Source organism: Salvelinus alpinus, chromosome 3 (genome assembly GCF_045679555.1).
Source record: "Salvelinus alpinus chromosome 3, SLU_Salpinus.1, whole genome shotgun sequence".
NCBI classification, from domain to species: Eukaryota; Metazoa; Chordata; class Actinopteri; order Salmoniformes; family Salmonidae; genus Salvelinus; species Salvelinus alpinus.
This window is the reverse complement of record NC_092088.1, coordinates 62,577,661-62,596,079: the sequence shown is the minus strand read 5'-3', so window position 1 is coordinate 62,596,079 and position 18,419 is coordinate 62,577,661. Positions and strand designations below refer to the sequence as shown.

General features: G+C 42.1%; 1 protein-coding gene across 1 annotated transcript in view; it reads right to left on the bottom strand.

The window, feature by feature from the left end:
- LOC139571090 (secreted frizzled-related protein 5-like) overlaps nt 1–18,419 on the bottom strand; it is a 43,451-nt gene that overhangs the window by 11,995 nt on the left and 13,037 nt on the right. The window contains exon 2 of the mRNA XM_071393626.1: nt 13,620–13,697. Within this exon, the coding sequence (XP_071249727.1) occupies nt 13,620–13,697 (78 nt within the window). The remainder of the gene's footprint in view (nt 1–13,619; nt 13,698–18,419) is intronic.

Below are 18,419 nucleotides of genomic sequence, written 5' to 3'. Positions count from 1 at the left end.
CCTGATTAACTCCTTAGTCATAGCTCAGTTTATTTAGCTTTATCTGGGATGGTAAACCAGACAAAATAAAATGTGCCTATATACAGTGGGGAGAACAAGTATTTGATACACTGCCGATTTTGCAGGTTTTCCTACTTACAAAGCATGTAGAGGTCTGTCATTTTTATCATAGGTACACTTCAACTGTGAGAGACGGAATCTAAAACAAAAATCCAGAAAATCACATTGTATGATTTTTAAGTAATTAATTTGCATTTTATTGCATGACATAAGTATTTGATCACCTACCAACCAGTAAGAATTCCGGCTCTCACAGACCTGTTAGTTTTTCTTTAAGAAGCCCTCCTGTTCTCTACTCATTACCTGTATTAACTGCATCTGTTTGAACTCGTTACCTGTATAAAAGACACCTGTCCACACACTCAATCAAACAGACTCCAACCTCTCCACAATGGCCAAGACCAGAGAGCTGTGTAAGGACATCAGGGATAAATTGTAGACCTGTACAAGGCTGGGATGGGCTACAGGACAATAGCCAAGCAGCTTGGTGAGAAGGCAACAACTGTTGGCACAATTATTAGAAAATGGAAGAAGTTCAAGATGACGGTCAATCACCCTCGGTCTGGGGCTCCATGCAAGATCTCACCTCGTGGGGCATCAATGATCATGAGGAATGTGAGGGATCAGCCCAGAACTACACGGCAGGACCTGGTCAATGACCTGAAGAGAGCTGGGACCACAGTCTCAAAGAAAACCATTAGTAACACACTACGCCGTCATGGATTAAAATCCTGCAGCGCACGCAAGGTCCCCCTGCTCAAGCCAGCGCATGTCCAGGCCCGTCTGAAGTTTGCCAATGACCATCTGGATGATCCAGAGGAGGAATGGGAGAAGGTCATGTGGTCTGATGAGACAAAAATAGAGCTCTTTGCTCTAAACTCCACTCGCCGTGTTTGGAGGAATAGAAAGATGAGTACAACCCCAAGAACATCCTCCCAACCGTGAAGCATGGAGGTGGAAACATCATTCTTTGGGGATGCTTTTCTGCAAAGGGGACAGGACGACTGCACCGTATTGAGGGGAGGATGGATGGGGCCATGTATCGCGAGATCTTGACCAACAACCTCCTTCCCTCAGTAAGAGCATTGAAGATGGGTCGTGGCTGGGTCTTCCAGCATGACAACGACCCGAAACACACAGCCAGGGCAACTAAGGAGTGGCTCCGTAAGAAGCATCTCAAGGTCCTGGAGTGGCCTAGCCAGTCTCCAGACCTGAACCCAATAGAAAATCTTTGGAGGGAGCCGAAAGTCCGTATTGCCCAGCGACAGCCCCGAAACCTGAAGGATCTGGAGAAGGTCTGTATGGAGGAGTGGGCCAAAATCCCTGCTGCAGTGTGTGCAAACCTGGTCAAGAACTACAGGAAACGTATGATCTCTGTAATTGCAAACTAAGGTTTCTGTACCAAATATTCAGTTCTGCTTTTCTGATGTATCAAATACTTATGTCATGCAATAAAATGCAAATTAATTACTTAAAAATCATACAATGTGATTTTCTGGATTTTTGTTTTAGATTCCTTCTCTCACAGTTGAAGTGTACCTATGATAAAAATTACAGACCTCTACATGCTTTGTAAGTAGGAAAACCTGCAAAATTGTCAGTGTATCAAATACTTGTTCTCCCCACTGTATACACTGCTCAAAAAAATAAAGGGAACACTTAAACAACACAATGTAACTCCAAGTCAATCACACTTCTGTGAAATCAAACTGTCCACTTAGGAAGCAACACTGATTGACAATAAATTTCACATGCTGTTGTGCAAATGGAATAGACAAAAGGTGGAAATTATAGGCAATTAGCAAGACACCCCCAATAAAGGAGTGGTTCTGCAGGTGGTGACCACAGACCACTTCTCAGTTCCTATGCTTCCTGGCTGATGTTTTGGTCCCTTTTGAATGCTGGCGGTGCTTTCACTCTAGTGGTAGCATGAGACGGAGTCTACAACCCACACAAGTGGCTCAGGTAGTGCAGCTCATCCAGGATGGCACATCAATGCGAGCTGTGGCAAGAAGGTTTGCTGTGTCTGTCAGCGTAGTGTCCAGAGCAAGGAGGCGCTACCAGGAGACAGGCCAGTACATCAGGAGACGTGGAGGAGGCCGTAGGAGGGCAACAACCCAGCAGCAGGACCACTACCTCCGCCTTTGTGCAAGGAGGAGCACTGCCAGAGCCCTGCAAAATGACCTCCAGCAGGCTACAAATGTGCATGTGTCTGCTCAAACGGCCAGAAACAAACTCCATGAGGGTGGTATGAGGGCCCGACGTCCACAGGTGGGGGTTGTGCTTACAGCCCAACACCGTGCAGGACGTTTGGCATTTGCCAGAGAACACCAAGATTGGCAAATTCGCCACTGGCGCCCTGTGCTCTTCACAGATGAAAGCAGGTTCACACGCACATGTGACAGACGTGACAGAGTCTGGAGATGCCGTGGAGAACGTTCTGCTGCCTGCAACATCCTCCAGCATGACCGGTTTGGCGGTGGGTCAGTCATGGTGTGGGGTGGCATTTCTTTGGGGGGCCGCACAGCCCTCCATGTGCTCGCCAGAGGTAGCCTGACTGCCATTAGGTACCGAGATGAGATCCACAGACCCCTTGTGAGACCATATGCTGGTGCAGTTGGCCCTGGGTTCCTCCTAATGCAAGACAATGCTAGACCTCATGTGGCTGGAGTGTGTCAGCAGTTCCTGCAAGAGGAAGGCATTGATGCTATGGACTGGCCCGCCCGTTCCCCAGACCTGAATCCAATTGAGCACATCTGGGACAACATGTCTCGCTCCATCCACCAACGCCACGTTGCACCACAGACTGTCCAGGAGTTGGCGGATGCTTTAGTCCAGGTCTGGGAGGAGATCCCTCAGGAGACCATCCGCCACCTCATCAGGAGCATGCCCAGGCATTGTAGGGAGGTCATACAGGCACGTGGAGGCCACACACACTACTGAGCCTCATTTTGACTTGTTTTAAGGACATTACATCAAAGTTGGATCAGCCTGTAGTGTGGTTTTCCACTTTAATTTTGAGTGTGACTCCAAATCCAGACCTCCATGGGTTGATAAATTTGATTTCCATTGATAATTTTTGTGTGATTTTGTTGTCAGCACATTCAACTATGTAAAGAAAAAAGTATTTAATAAGAATGTTTCATTCATTCAGATCTAGGATGTGTTATTTTAGTGTTCCCTTTATTTATTTTTGCAGTGTATAATGAATATGAACTGGGTGGGTTGAGATTATTAAATATAAAAGCACTAAACCTCTCTCTAAAAGCTTCACTTATTCAAAGTTTTTTTTAACCCTAAATGGTTCTCAAGTAGATTACTAAGAAAAACTCATCCATTGTTTAAAAATGGCCTATTTGCCTTTGTGCAGATTGCCATGTCACAATTTCGAATAATTGAAAATGATACCCTTTTCAAAGTATCTCTCTTTTTCAAACAAGCATTGCAGAGCTGGCTACAATTTCAACTTCATCATCCTGAAAAGAAAGAACAAATATTATGGCTGAACTCAAATGTGCTTGTTGATAAAATACCTGTATTTGTGGGAAAGATGTTTGAAAAGGGTATTTTGTTCTTAATTTATATTGTAAATTATGTCTTTCATGGAATTATCAGAATTATATGGGAAGGTCTGCTCAATCCAAGAGTACAACCAATTGATTACAGCATTACCCCAAAAATGGAGGAGGCAGGTGGCAGCGAGAGGAGGTAGGGAACTGGTCTGTCTGCCCAATATAAAGGATCAAAACTGGCAGAGGAATACAAATAGCATAAATAGGAAAGTATACCAGTTTCATTTGAGGACCAGGATGTTCACCACTGTGCCATACAGATTGCAAAATAGTTGGGAAGAGATTTTTGATGTACCGATTCCATGGTATGAGTTGATATATAAGACAACGCAAGATTCAAGACTTTTCAGCTAAAATTATTATATAAAATTCTTGCCACCAACAAAATGTTGAATATTTGGGGCATAAAATCATCGAAGCTCTGCAGATTTTGTTGTGAGGATACAGAATCAATAGACCATTTATTTTTGTATTGCCCTGCATAGCATTGATCTAAAATTGACCCTAGAAATAGAACTGTTTGGAGATCTGGAGAGACCGGTCAGTCAATTACTAATATACTAATACTCTTAATAAAAGTATTTATCTTCAACTCGCAATCTGTGGATTCTATTCAATTAGATAGATTGAAATTGTACGTTAAACATCACAGCATAGTTCAAAGATATGTGTTGCGTAGAAACCCGAAGTGGGTGGCCAGCAGAGATAGATGGGATGGGCTGAGGGAAGCTGAGGGTTGGGATGTGTAATAGGAGACAAGTGGGAGTGGAGTTGCTGTGCGGGATATAGAATGATTATTAAAGATAAAAGTTGTTAAAAAGTACAAATAAACATAATAAAAAGTATGTTTGAATGACACAGAGGGGCAGTGTTTTTACAACTAATGCCGGTCTGCCTGAGGCTGAGTGCTCTGACATTGGCGTAGATAGCCAGAGCGAATTTAACAGGTACATCGATCAACAGTTGTCGCAGTGACATTATATTGAAATGGTTACCTGCGTAGTGGAGTCTTTTGTTAAGACATGTAGCTAGCTAGCTAGGTAAACAATTAACCATAATCCCAACTCATGACGTTACTACCCTGCATAAATCTGCAGGTAGCTAACCAACCAGGTTCAATGTTAGCTAGCTAACATTAGGCTATAACTAGCAAAGCATATGGTTCTGAGATACAAATAATAAGATCATACATGTAACATTAGCTAGCGAGCCAGACAGCTAATGTTAGCTAGATAGCTAACAGTACATTAACTTGAAATGAAAACGACCTTTTGTCAAAATTAGAAACGTGTAATATCTGAAAATGTAGCTAGATAGACTATCTTACCCGTGCTCTGAAATCGGAGTAGATAGCCAAAGCGAATCAACAGTTGTCGCAGTGACATTCTATTGAAATGGTTACTTGCATAGCTTTCTAGACTATATTACCCATATACATCATAGATGGACGCTTCTCCCTGTCATGGATGCCATGGTTGCCCTTAGTTTGAAGATGGAATCCGGAGAAAGGTGTGTTCTCCATCTACTTAGCTATCATACTCTAATTCCACTGATTTCAAAACTCGGTCCTCCAGCAGGTGGTGAGCAACACTTATGCTGTTATACTATGTGATAGATAAAAAAGCTGCGTTAGACAGGATTACTTACACATACTCACCTGCTCAAGTACACAGAAGCGTGCTATAAGGCAGACCAATCCAAACTCATCTCTCGGCATGTTCAGCCCACTCATTATCTCAGCCAATCATGGCTAGTGGGAAGATTGCTGTCTTTTTCTGTGGCTAAACCAACTACAGTAGGCTCGTAATTTAACATTTTCATTCGCATTTACAGATGGCATACAAGTCTGTTATTAAGGCACATGAAAGTTCACATTCCAGAAGGCATTTCTGCCTTTTTTTAAAGTAGTGACCCGCGACATATGGCTAGTGCAATGCTAGTACAGTGCACTGGTTTTGACTAGGGTTTATAAGGCTCTATGCACTATGTAGGGAATAGGGATCTATTTTGGACACATTCACTTTTTTGTGTTTCTCTTGGAATTGTATTGATGACACTGTTCCGCTATGCTTCAACCAGAAGTACCTTCTCATTAATTAAAGGTATGGCTGGTATCATATGAACTTGTGAGTAATGGACAGCAATAATATTTTGGTTAATGTCTTACATTTTGGGATGAGTCTTTAACTTGTTTTGAAACACATAAAATAGGTAATAGTGTACTCTGTGATCTCATGTACAAAAACCTGAAAGACGTAGAATATCTTTGCTTTAGTTGCTTGTTTTTAACAATGATTGATTGCCACTAGAGATCTGGACAGCTTGGGCAATGACCATGATTATCAAAATCATTCAGTGAATAGTTTTACACAGCGTGTGTGGCTTTTCTCAAAACTAACACACAAACACAACATGATTTCTACACACAGTATCCAGTCCAGAACAATATCAACTCTAAAGACTTTGGCAATGATCTAGGGATAGTTCAACATAGACGTTTTTGAGAGTTAGTCTTGTAGGGACAAGCTAAAAGACTTGGCTAAGGTTTCACCCCAACAAGATCTCACGGTTTTACAAATTTGACTTCACATTTTTCTGTTTCTCCAAACGTCAAATTTGTAAATGTTTTGACACCCTGGGTTGCTCCTCCTGCTCCGCATCATTCCGAATGGTTAGGTTATGGGTTAAACTTTTTGGATAGTGTTAAAACAAAAGCAATTAAACTGTTACATTTTGAGATTGGGTTAAAAATATGGATCTGGAGTCATGGGATTACAACACTCCTGTCCACAGCACCTAGCAAAATCTAAGCCTACTTGATGGTAAAATAGGCTACCGCCCCTAAACGACTACCGCCCCGTAGCACTCACTTCCGTCATCATGAAGTGCTTTGAGAGACTAGTCAAGGACCATATCACCTCCACCCTACCGGACACCCTAGACCCACTCCAATTTGCTTACCGACCCAATAGGTCCACAGACGACGCAATCGCAACCACACTGCACACTGCCCTAACCCATCTGGACAAGAGGAATACCTATGTGAGAATGCTGTTCATCGATTACAGCTCAGCATTTAACGCCATAGTACCCTCCAAACTCGTCATCAAGCTCGAGACCCTGGGTCTCGACCCCGCCCTGTGCAACTGGGTCCTGGACTTCCTGACGGGCCGCCCCCAGGTGGTGAGGGTAGGTAACAACATCTCCACCCCGCTGATCCTCAACACTGGGGCCCCACAAGGGTGCGTTCTGAGCCCTCTCCTGTACTCCCTGTTCACCCACGACTGCGTGGCCATGCACGCCTCCAACTCAATCATCAAGTTTGCGGATGACACTACAGTGGTAGGCTTGATTACCAACAACGACGAGACGGCCTACAGGGAGGAGGTGAGGGCCCTCGGATTGTGGTGTCAGGAAAATAACCTCACACTCAACGTCAACAAAACAAAGGAGATGATTGTGGACTTCAGGAAACAGCAGAGGGAGCACCCCCCTATCCACATCGACGGGTCAGTAGTGGAGAAGGTGGAAAGTTTTAAGTTCCTCGGTGTACACATCACGGACAAACTGAATTGGTCCACCCACACAGACAGCGTTGTGAAGAAGGCGCAGCAGCGCCTCTTCAACCTCAGGAGGCTGAAGAAATTCGGCTTGTCACCAAAAGCACTCACAAACTTCTACAGATGCACAATCGAGAGCATCCTGTCGGGCTGTATCACCGCCTGGTACGGCAACTGCTCCGCCCACAACCGTAAGGCTCTCCAGAGGGTAGTGAGGTCTGCAGAACGCATCACCGGGGGCAAACTACCTGCCCTCCAGGACACCTACACCACCCGATGTCACAGGAAGGCCATAAAGATCATCAAGGACAACAACCACCCAAGCCACTGCCTGTTCACCCCGCTATCATCCAGAAGGCGAGGTCAGTACAGGTGCATCAAAGCAGGGACCGAGAGACTGAAAAACAGCTTCTATCTCAAGGCCATCAGACTGTTAAACAGCCACCACTAACATTTAGCGGCCGCTGCCAACATACTGACTCAACTCCAGCCACTTTAAAAATGGGAATTGATGGAAATTATGTAAAAATGTACCACTAGCCACTTTAAACAATGCCACTTAATATAATGTTTACATACCCTACATTACCCATCTCATATGTATATGTATATACTGTACTCTATATCATCTACTGCATCTTACCATCTTTATGTAATACATGTACCACTAGCCACTTTAAACTATGCCACTTTATGTTTACATACCCTACAGTACTCATCTCATATGTATATACCGTACTCTATACCATCTACTGCATCTTGCCTATGCCGTTCTGTACCATCACTCATTCATATATCTTTATGTACATATTCTTTATCCCTTTACACTTGTGTGTATAAGGTAGTAGTTGTGGAATTGTTAGGTTAGATTACTTGTCGTTATTACTGCATTGTTGGAACTAGAAGCACAAGCATTTCGCTACACTCGCATTAACATCTGCTAACCATGTGTATGTGACTAATAAAATTTGATTTGATTTGATTTGATTTGATTTGGTAATAGCGCTCACTGTTGCCCCTAGTGGACGGTTTTGAAGGCATTTCTCGACATCCTCAGGACATGGACAGACAATCTTGAGCGATCTGATGTTGACCCAATGTTTCCTGCTGAGACTATTCCATCCAGGGAACAAGATAGGGATGTTACCTCATGGCTGCGGGAGGTAGGGGTGCTGAGGTTGCTGCAGCACCCCCTGAAAAAAAATAAAAAATTATAATATATGTATTTTTTTTATAAATATACACTACCCTTCAAAAGTTTTGGGTCACTTAGAAATGTCCTTGTTTTTGGAAGAAAAGCAAATTTTTTGTCTTTTAAAATAACATCAAATTGATCAGAAATACAGTGTAGACATTGTTAAAATTGTAAATGACTATTGTAGCTGGAAACTGATGATTTTCTATGGAATATCTACATAGGTGTACAGAGGCCTATTATCAGCAACCATCACTCCTGTGTTCCAATGGCACGTTGTGTTAGCTAATCCAAGTTTATCATTTTAAAAGGCTAATTGATCATTAGAAAACCCTTTTGCAATTATGTTTGCACAGCTGAAAACTGTTGTCCTGATTAAAGAAGCAATAAAACTGGCCTTCTTTAGACTAGTTGAGTATCTGGAGCATCAGCATTTGTGGATTCGATTACAGGCTCAAAATGGTCAGAAACAAAGACCTTTCTTCTGAAACTCGTCAGTCTTTTATTGTTCTGAGAAATTAAGGCTATTCCATGCGAGAAATTGTCAAGAAACTGAAGATCTCCTACAACGCTGTGTACTCCTCCCTTCACAGAACAGCGCAAACTGGCTCTAACCAGAATAGAAAGAGGAGTGGCCCCGATGCACAACTGAGCAAGAGGACAAGTACATTAGAGTGTCTAGTTTGAGAAACAGATGCCTCACAAGACCTCAACTGGCAGCTTGATTAAATAGTACCCGCATAATACCAGTCTCAACGTCAACAGTGAAGAGGCGACTCCGGGATGCTGGCCTTCTAGGCATAGTTGCAATGAAAAAGCCCTATCTCAGACAGGCCTATAAAAATAAAAGATTAAGATGGGCAAAATAACACAGACACTGGACAGAGGAAGACTGGAAAAAAGTGTTATGGACAAACTAATCTAAGTTTGAGGTGTTCGAATCACAAAGAAGAACATTCGCGATACGCAGAAAAATTGAAAAGATGCTGGAGGAGTGCTTGACGCCATCTGTCAAGCATGGTGGAGGCAATGTGATGGTCTGGGGGTGCTTTGGTGGTGGTAAAGTGGGAGATTTGTACAGGGTAAAAGGGATCATAAAGAAGGAAGGCTATCACTCTATTATGCAACGCCATGCCATACCCTGTGGACGGCGGTAAATTGGAGCCAATTTCCTCCTACAACAGAACAATGACCCAAAGCACAGCTTCAAACTATGCAAGATCTATTTAGGGAAGAAGCAGTCAGCTGGTATTCTGTCTATAATGGAGTGGCCAGGACAGTCACCGGATCACCCTATTGAGCTGTTGTGGGAGCAGCTTTACCGTATGGTACGTAAGAACATCAAGCCAATCCAATTTGTGGGAGGTGCTTCAGGAAGCGTGGGAGGTGCTTTAGGAAGCATGGGGTGAAATCTCTTCAGATTACCTCAACAAATTGACAACTAGAATGCCAAAAGGTCTGCAAGGCAGTAATTCCTGCAAATGGAGGATTCTTTGACGAAAGCAAAAACACAATTATTATTGCAATTAAAAATCATTATTTATAACCTTGTCAACGTCTTGACTATATTTCCTATTCATTTTGCAACTAATTTCATATATCGTTTCATGGAAAACAAGGACATTTCTAAGTGACCCCAAACTTTTGAACGGTAGTGTATTTTTATTTTATTTTGTTCAACAGTACCCCCAAACCAAAACATCTTCCCGCAGCCATGCATTACCTCAATGTTGTATGGACGTTACTATCAGGACATTGCCTGAAATGTACCATTTAAAATATGAAATGGATCAAAATGAGTAGATTAAATTGTTTCAAAATGCAGTTAAACTGAACTCGAACACAACCTACTGACTAGATTTCCTATTTGTAATCAGCGTTGGGGAGGATCTGATTACATGTACAGTACCAGTCAAAGGTTTGCACACACCTACTCATTCAAGGGTTTTTCATTATTTGTTACTGTTTTCTACATTGTAGAATAATTGTGATAACATCAAAACTTTGAAATAACACATATGGAATTATGGAATAATGAAAAAAGTGTTATTTTAAATTTTAGATTCTTCAAAGTAGCCACCCTCGCCATGATGACATCTTTGCACACTCTTGGCATTCTCTCAACCAGATTCACCTGGAATGCTTTTCCAACAGTCTTGAAGGAGTTCCCACATATGCTGAGCACGTGTTGGCTGCTTTTCCTTCACTCTGCAGTCCAACTCATCCCAAACCATCTCAATTGGGTTGAGGTCGGGTGATTGTGGAGGCCAGATCATCTGATGAAGCACTCCATACCTCTCCTTCTAGGTAAAATAGCCCTTACACAGCCTGGAGGCGTGTTGGGTCATTGTCCTGTTGAAACACAAATGATAGTCCCAGTAAGCGCAAACCAGATGGGTTGACGTATCACTGCAGAATGCTGTGGTAGCCATGCTGGTTAAGTGTGCCTTGAATTCTGAAAAACTCATTGACAGTGTCACCAGGAAAGCACCCCCACACCATCACACCTCCTCCTCCATGCTTCACTGTGGGGACCACACATGCAGAGATCATCCGTTCACCTACTCTGCGTCACAAAGACATGGCGGTTGGAACCAAAAATATCAAATTTAGACTCATCAGACCAAAGGATAGATTTCCACTGGTCTAATGTCCATTGCTTGTGTTTCTTGGCCCAAGCAAGTCTCTTCTTGTTATTGGTGTCCTTTAGTCATGGTTTCTTTGCAGCAATTCGACCATGAAGGCCTGATTCATGCAGTCTCCTCTGAACAGTTGATGTTGAGATATGTCTGTTACTTGAACTCTGTGAAGCATTTATTTGGGCTGCAATTTCTGAGGCTGGTAACTCTAATAAACGTATCCTCTGCAGCAGAGGTAACTCTGGGTCTTCCTGTCCTGTGGCGGTCCTCATGAGAGCCAGTTTCATCGTAGCGCTTCATGGTTTTTGTGACTGCACTTGAAGAAACGTTCAAAGTTCTTGAAATTTTCCAGATTGACTGACCTTCATGTCTTAAAGTAATGATGTACTGTTGTTTCTCCTTGCTTATTTGAGCTGTTCTTGGACTTGGTCTTTTACCAAATAGGGAGTTCTATCTTCTGTATTCCCCCCACTTTGTCACAACACAATGTATTGGCTCAAACTCATTAAGAAGGAAAGAAGTTCCACAAATTAACTTTTATCAAGGCACACCTGTTAATTGAAATGCATTCCAGGTGACTACCTCATGAAGCTGGTTGAGAGAATGCCACGAGTGTGCAAAGCTGTCATCAAGGCAAAGGGTGGGTACTTTGAAGAATCTAAAATATATTTTGATTTGTTTACCACTTTTTTGGTTACTACATGATTCCATATGTGTTATTTCATAGTTTTGATGTCTTCACTATTATTCTACAATGTAGAAAATAGTAAAAATAAAGAAAAACCCTGGAATGAGTAGGTGTGTCCAAAGTTTTGACTGGTACTGTATGTACACCTTCCTGTTTTCAATTCAAGTTTAACGCTGCAATATGTACGTTTTTGGCCGACCCGACCAAATTTACATAGAATGTGAGTCATAGATCTGTCATTCTCATTCTCAAGTAAGTCTAAGAAGTGGTATATCTGTTCTATGTGCGCTATTTATAAGCTTCCCGTTCATAATTTGTTTTTGCTTCTTTGACTTTCGGTTTTGTACACCAGCTTCAAACAGCTGAAAATACAATACTTTTGGTTATTGAAAATATATATTTTACAGCGGTTTAGATGGTACAATGATTATCTACACTTGTTTTGTCACATAAACAAAACTTTGATGTACAATTACAATTTTAGCAACCAGGAAATGGCAGAGCGATTTCTGCACATTGCACCTTTAAGTTTATTCCACCTGAGCGAGTATATCTGTCTTCTAATGCCTCTTAAGGGGAAAGTAATCCAAAAGTAAGTCATGAGATTACGTTGCTGAATTTGGGTAAGCTAAAAAAGAAAACAACCATCATAATACCTTTTTTTCTTCATATTCCAGTCGACACATTTTACCCAATAGCAGCAAATGAAAAGTAAATCTGGTTAACATCTAAAAGCCTGAGAGACGAGTGAAGGCTAAACTAGCCAGTTTTAGAATTTTGTGTTGCGGAACGAAGAGTTGAACAGCAAGGTGTTGTAGCAAACAAGTCTTAGCTAGGAACTACCTCAGCAGCAGGAACACATGCAGTTTTATGTGTGGATTTTATTTATTTATTTTTACTATTCATACTATGTGTTTCTCATTACTGTCATCGTCTCTGAAGTGAGATTTGTGTTTGTGTGTGCGTGTGCGTGTGCGTGTGCGTGTGCGTGTGCGTGTGTGTGTGTGTGTAAGAAGGCAATCTACAGTATTGAGTTGTCAAACTAAAACTGTCATGCCATTACCCATTCATGTTAACTGGGTCGTTCCACTTTTGCGTCCCTTTAAAATGAAAAGATTCTGCACCAATATAGAATTTCAAGGCCTGTTATATTAAATGAATTGCCCTTTATTAAAGACAACATGGAGAATTCAATAAATCAGATGTTTTATATGTTCTGAAGATCATGATTTATTTCATGTGATTAGTGAATCATTTACGTCTGTCCCTCATTTAAGGTCAACCCTGTTACTGAACTCTCGTTATAATATGATGAAACTATTCCTTTTTTAATTTATTTTTTTCAAAAGAAACATGAAACATCTAATAGTGAAATAAATCATAGTGTAAAAGCAGGTGAGCTGGTTTTACTATTTTTGGCAATTTGACACCTTTTGCACACAACAAGCTTCCATTCCCCATGTCACAAGGGGATTTATGGCTGAATTAAGATGAAATTGTCAACCCTGTTACTTTATTTGGCACTTAATAGGCACTTACTATATTATTTTGAGATGGGAAAACGTGTTTTCTTATGAAGTTTAACATGTTGACAGAATGTAAAAATTAGGCGAAATCAAACTTTTTTTCCGACCAAGTTACACTTCTCAAAAGGCACTGAATTGGTGGAATGACCCAACTACACACATCACACATCACACTTCTGTGTGTGTGTGTGTTTGCGTGTGTGTGTGTGTGTGTGTGTGTGTGTGTGTGTGTGTGTGTGTGTGTGTGTGTGTGTGTGTGTGTGTGTGTGTGTGTGTGTGTGTGTGTGTGTGTGTGTGTGTGTGTGTGTGTGTGTCTGTGTGTGTGTGTCTGCGTGTGTGTGTCTGCGTGTGTGTGTCTGTGTGTGTGTGTAGTACTTACCAAAGTCACTGGCACAGTAATGTTCCATAATGGTGTCAGCTTTCAGTTCGTTGTCACATGGAGGGCAGGCTTTAGATGCTGGGGAGAAATAGAGAGAGAGTGATTGATATTGTGGCAAAGGCAGAGGGTAGTCCCAACCTGAACTTGAACCTTGGACCTTTCGACTTTCAGCCCAACACCTTGGATTTCACACCAAGACATTCAAACCTCTTCACGACAAAGCTCTGTGTTGGGTTAAGGTCGCTACAATATAATGAATTATTACTGAAAATACATGTATTAATTTCAGCTAGTGTAGGCAGTTACTTATATACAACAGCCAGAGTACAGTAGAGTAGAGTGGACTAAAGTAGAGTAGAAGGCTACAGTAGAGCAGAGAATCAGCTTGTTCATACAGTGCATTCGGAAAGTATTCCGCCCCCTTCACTTTTTCCACACTTTGTTACGTTACAGCCTTATTCTAAAATTGATTATTATAATAACAACACCCCAAAATGACGAAAGCAGGTTTTTAGAATTGTTTGCTAATTCATTAAAACAAAAAAAACAGAAATACCTTATTTACATAAGTATTCAGACCCTTTGCTATGAGATTTGAAATTGAGCTTAGGTGCATCTTGTTTCCATTGATCATCCTTGAGATGTTTCTACAACTTGAGTGTAGTCCACCTGTGGTAAATTCAATTAATAGGACATGATTTGGAAAGACACACACCTGTCTATATAAGGTCCCACAGTTGACAGTGTATGTCAGTGCAAAAACCAAGCAATGAGGTCGAAGGAATTGTCTCTAGAGCTCCGAGACAGGATTGTGTCGAGGCACAGATCTGGGGAATTGTACAAAAACCTTTCTGCAGCATTGAAGGTCTCCAAGAACACAGTTGTTTCCATCATTCTTAAATGGAAGATGTTTGGAAACACCAAGACTCTTCCTAGAGCTGGCCGCCTGGCCAAACTGAGCAACCGGGAGAGAAGGGCCTTGGTCAGGGAAGTGACCAAGAACCCGATGGTCACTGACAGAGTTCCAGAGTTCCTCTGTGAAGATGGGAGAACCTTCCAGAAGGACAACCATCTCTGCAGCACGCCACAAATCAGGCCTTTATGGTAGATTGGCCAGACGGAAGCTACTCCTCAGTAAAAGGTACATAACAGCCCGATTGGAGTTTGGCAAAAGGCACCTAAAGGTCTGATGAAACCAAGATTGAACTCTTTGGCCTGAATGCCAAGCGTCACGTCTGGAGGAAACCTGGCACCATCACCATCACCATGTGAAGCATGGCAGCATCATGCTGTGGGGATGTTTTTCAGCGGCAGCAACTGGGAGACTAGTCAGGATCGAGGGAAAGATGAACAGAGCAAAGTACAGAGAGCTCCTTGATGAAAACCTGCTCCAAGGTGCTCAGGACCTCAGACTGGGGTGAAGGTTCACCTTTCAACAGGACAACGATCCTAAGCACACAGCCAAAACAACGCAGGAGTGGCTTCGGATGTCCTTGAGTGGCCCAGCCAGAGCCCGGACTTGAACCCGATCGAACCTCTGGAGAGAGCTGAAAATAGGTGTATATGTCTCCCCATCTAACCTGAAAGAGCTTGAGAGGATCTGCAGAGAAGAATGGGTGAAACTCCCCAATACAGGTGTGCCATGCTTGTAGAGTCATACCCAAGATGACTCAAGGCTGTAATCGCTGCCAAAGGTGCTTCAACAAAGTTCTGAGTCTGAATACTTATGTAACCTGTTTTTGCTTTGTCATTATATGGTATTATTGTGTGTAGATTGATGAGGGAAATAAAACAATTTAATACATTTTAGAATAAGGTGTAACGTAATAAAATGTGGGAAAAGTCAAGGGTTCTGAATACTTTCTGAATGCACTATATATAGATCAGCCTGTGCTGTTTTTTGCCCTAGTCTAGACTGAAGCTCTTGTTTAGAAGCAGCCTGTCAGAAGTTATTTGCTGAAGAGGGAATATATAGCGCAGGATCTTGAGTGATGTTTTCACTGCAATTACTCTGGAGAAAATGTTTTAATTTGAGAAGTTGTATATTTTGGTGTTGAGGCGTGGCACGTGTGTTCGTGTGTGTGTTTTCTCATTACTGTGTGTGTGTGTGTTGGGGGTGGGGAGTTAGATTGTGTGTGTGCGTGCGTGCATCTGTGTCTGTGTTCGTGTTTGTGTGCGTGTGTGTGTGTGTGTGTGTCTGTGTGTGAAAGGTAAATGGCAACAGTAACAGCTAAGTTTAATGAACAGTGATTTTGTGTGTAGAAGCAGAGAACCAGTCATACAGTATGTCCAAACATGAAACACACATGTGTAGTCTGATAGGCTACAGTGGAAAATCAAGGGAAAAGCAAAGCAAATTACTAAAATTAGGCCTCTCGTCTCAATTTCACTAACTCTGATACCCCTGTGTGTGTGTGTGTGTGTGTGTGTGTGTGTGTGTGTGTGTGTGTGTGTGTGTGTGTGTGTGTGTGTGTGTGTGTGTGTGTGTGTGTGTGTGTGTGTGTGTGTGTGTGTGTGTGTGTGTGTGTGTGTGTGTGTGTGTGTGCACATGGGTGTGTTAAATCACATGGGTTTATTAAGAATGTCTATGCAGTTGTCTTATGCCATTTCCTATAGAGACCGAAATAAGTTCATTGATCCACACACAAACGTTTAGGGAAGAGAGAAAGAGAGCAAGAGGGGAGACAGCGGGGGTAAGGATGTGGTTGCCGATAATAGTATGTTTACCACTGTAATACACACTGAGTGTACAAAACATTAGGAACACCTACCTAATATTGAGTTGCACCCACTTTTGCCCTCAGAACACCCTCAATTCGTCAGACATAGACTTTATAAGGTGTCGAAAGCGTGCCACAGGGATGCTGGCCCATGTTGACTCCAATACTTCCCACAGTTGTGTGAAGTTGGCTGGATTTCCTTTGGGTGTTGGACAATTCTTGATGCACACAGGAAACGGTTGAGCATGAAAAACCCATCAGCGTTGCAGTTCTTGACACACTCAAACCGGTACGCCTGGCACCTACTACCACACCCCGTTCAAAGGCACTTAAATATTTTGTCTTGCCCATGGCACACACAGAATCCATGTCTCAATTGTCTCAAAGCTTAAAAATCGTTCTTTAACCTGTCTTCTCTGATTCATCTACACCAGTGGTTCCCAAACTTTTTATAGTCCCGTACCCCTTCAACATTCAACCTCCAGCTGCATACCCCCTCTAGCACCAGGGTCAGCGCAATCTCAAATGTTGTTTTTGTAATCATTGTAAGCCTGCCACACACATTTATTAAATATAAGAATGAGTGTGAGTTTCTGTCACAACCCGGCTCGTCAGAAGTCACAAAGAGTTCTTGTTGGACCAGGGCACAAATAATAATACAATAATAATCAATAATTTTGCTCTTTATTTAACCATCTTAAATATAAAACCTTATTTGTTAATTGAAAATTGTGAATAACTCACCACAGGTTAATGAGAAGGGTAGGCATGAAAGGATACACATAACTCTGCAATGTTGGATTGTATTGGAGAGAGACTCAGTCTTAAATAATTTTCCACACAGTCTGTGCCTGTATTTAGTTTTCATGCTAGTGAGGGCCGAGAATCCACTCTCACATAGGTACATGGTTGCAAAGGGCATCAGTGTCTTAACAGCGCAATTTGCCAAGGCAGGATACTCTGAGCGCAGCCCAATCTTGAAATCTGGCAGTGGCTTCTGATTAAATTCAATTTTCACAGAACCGCTTGTTGCAATTTCGATGAGGCTCACTTGTTCAGATATCGATAAGTGGACTGGAGGCAGGGCATGAAAGGGATAACGAATCCATTTGTTTGTGTCATCCGTTTTGGGAAATTACCTGTGTATTTGTGCACCCAACTCACTCAGGTGCTTCGACTATATCACATGTGACATTGTCTGTTAGCTTGAGTTCATTTCCACACAAAAATCATACAATGATGGAAAGACCTGTGTGTTGTCCTTGTTAATGCAGACAGAGAAGAGCTACAACTTCTTAATCACAGCCTCAATTTTGTCCCGCACATTGAATAAAGTTACGGAGAGTCCCTGTAAATCTAGATTCAGATCATTCAGGCGAGAAAAAACATCACCCAGATAGGCCAGTCGTGTGAGAAACTCGTCATCATGCAAGCAGTCAGACAAGTGAAAATTATGGTCAGTAAAGAAAACTTTAAGCTCCTCTCTCAATTAAAAAAAAATTGTCAATACTTTGCCCCTTGATAACCATCGCACTTCTGTAATTTGTAAAAGCGTTACATGGTCGGTGCCCATATCATTGCATAGTGCAGAAAATACATGAGACTTCAGGGGCCTTGCTATAACAAAGTTAACCAGTTTCACTGTGGTGTCCAAATCGTCTTTCAAGCTGTCAGGCATTCCCTTGGCAGCAAGAGCCTCTCAGTGGATGCTGCAGTGTACCCAAGTGGCGTCAGGAGCAACTGCTTGCACGCATGTTACCACTACCCTATGTCTCCCTGGCATGGCTTTAGCGCCATCAGCACAGATACCAACATGAGCAACAGCTATGTTTGGCTACATACGTACCATTAGTGGAATTCCCATGAGAGAGTAACGGTTACTGTGATTGGATGTTAATTATTTGACTAGGCTATCTGTATTTGACATTGTGTTGTTATTTTGCTGAAAACTAGATGGTTTAATTTTATTTTTGGCAGTAAAACGAGGCTACTCAGGTGAGAAAAAAACCTCACCCAAATGTATAACCCGTTGGAAAATATAAATGTACTGTTTGAAAATGTGAAGAAACCCCCCCCAAAA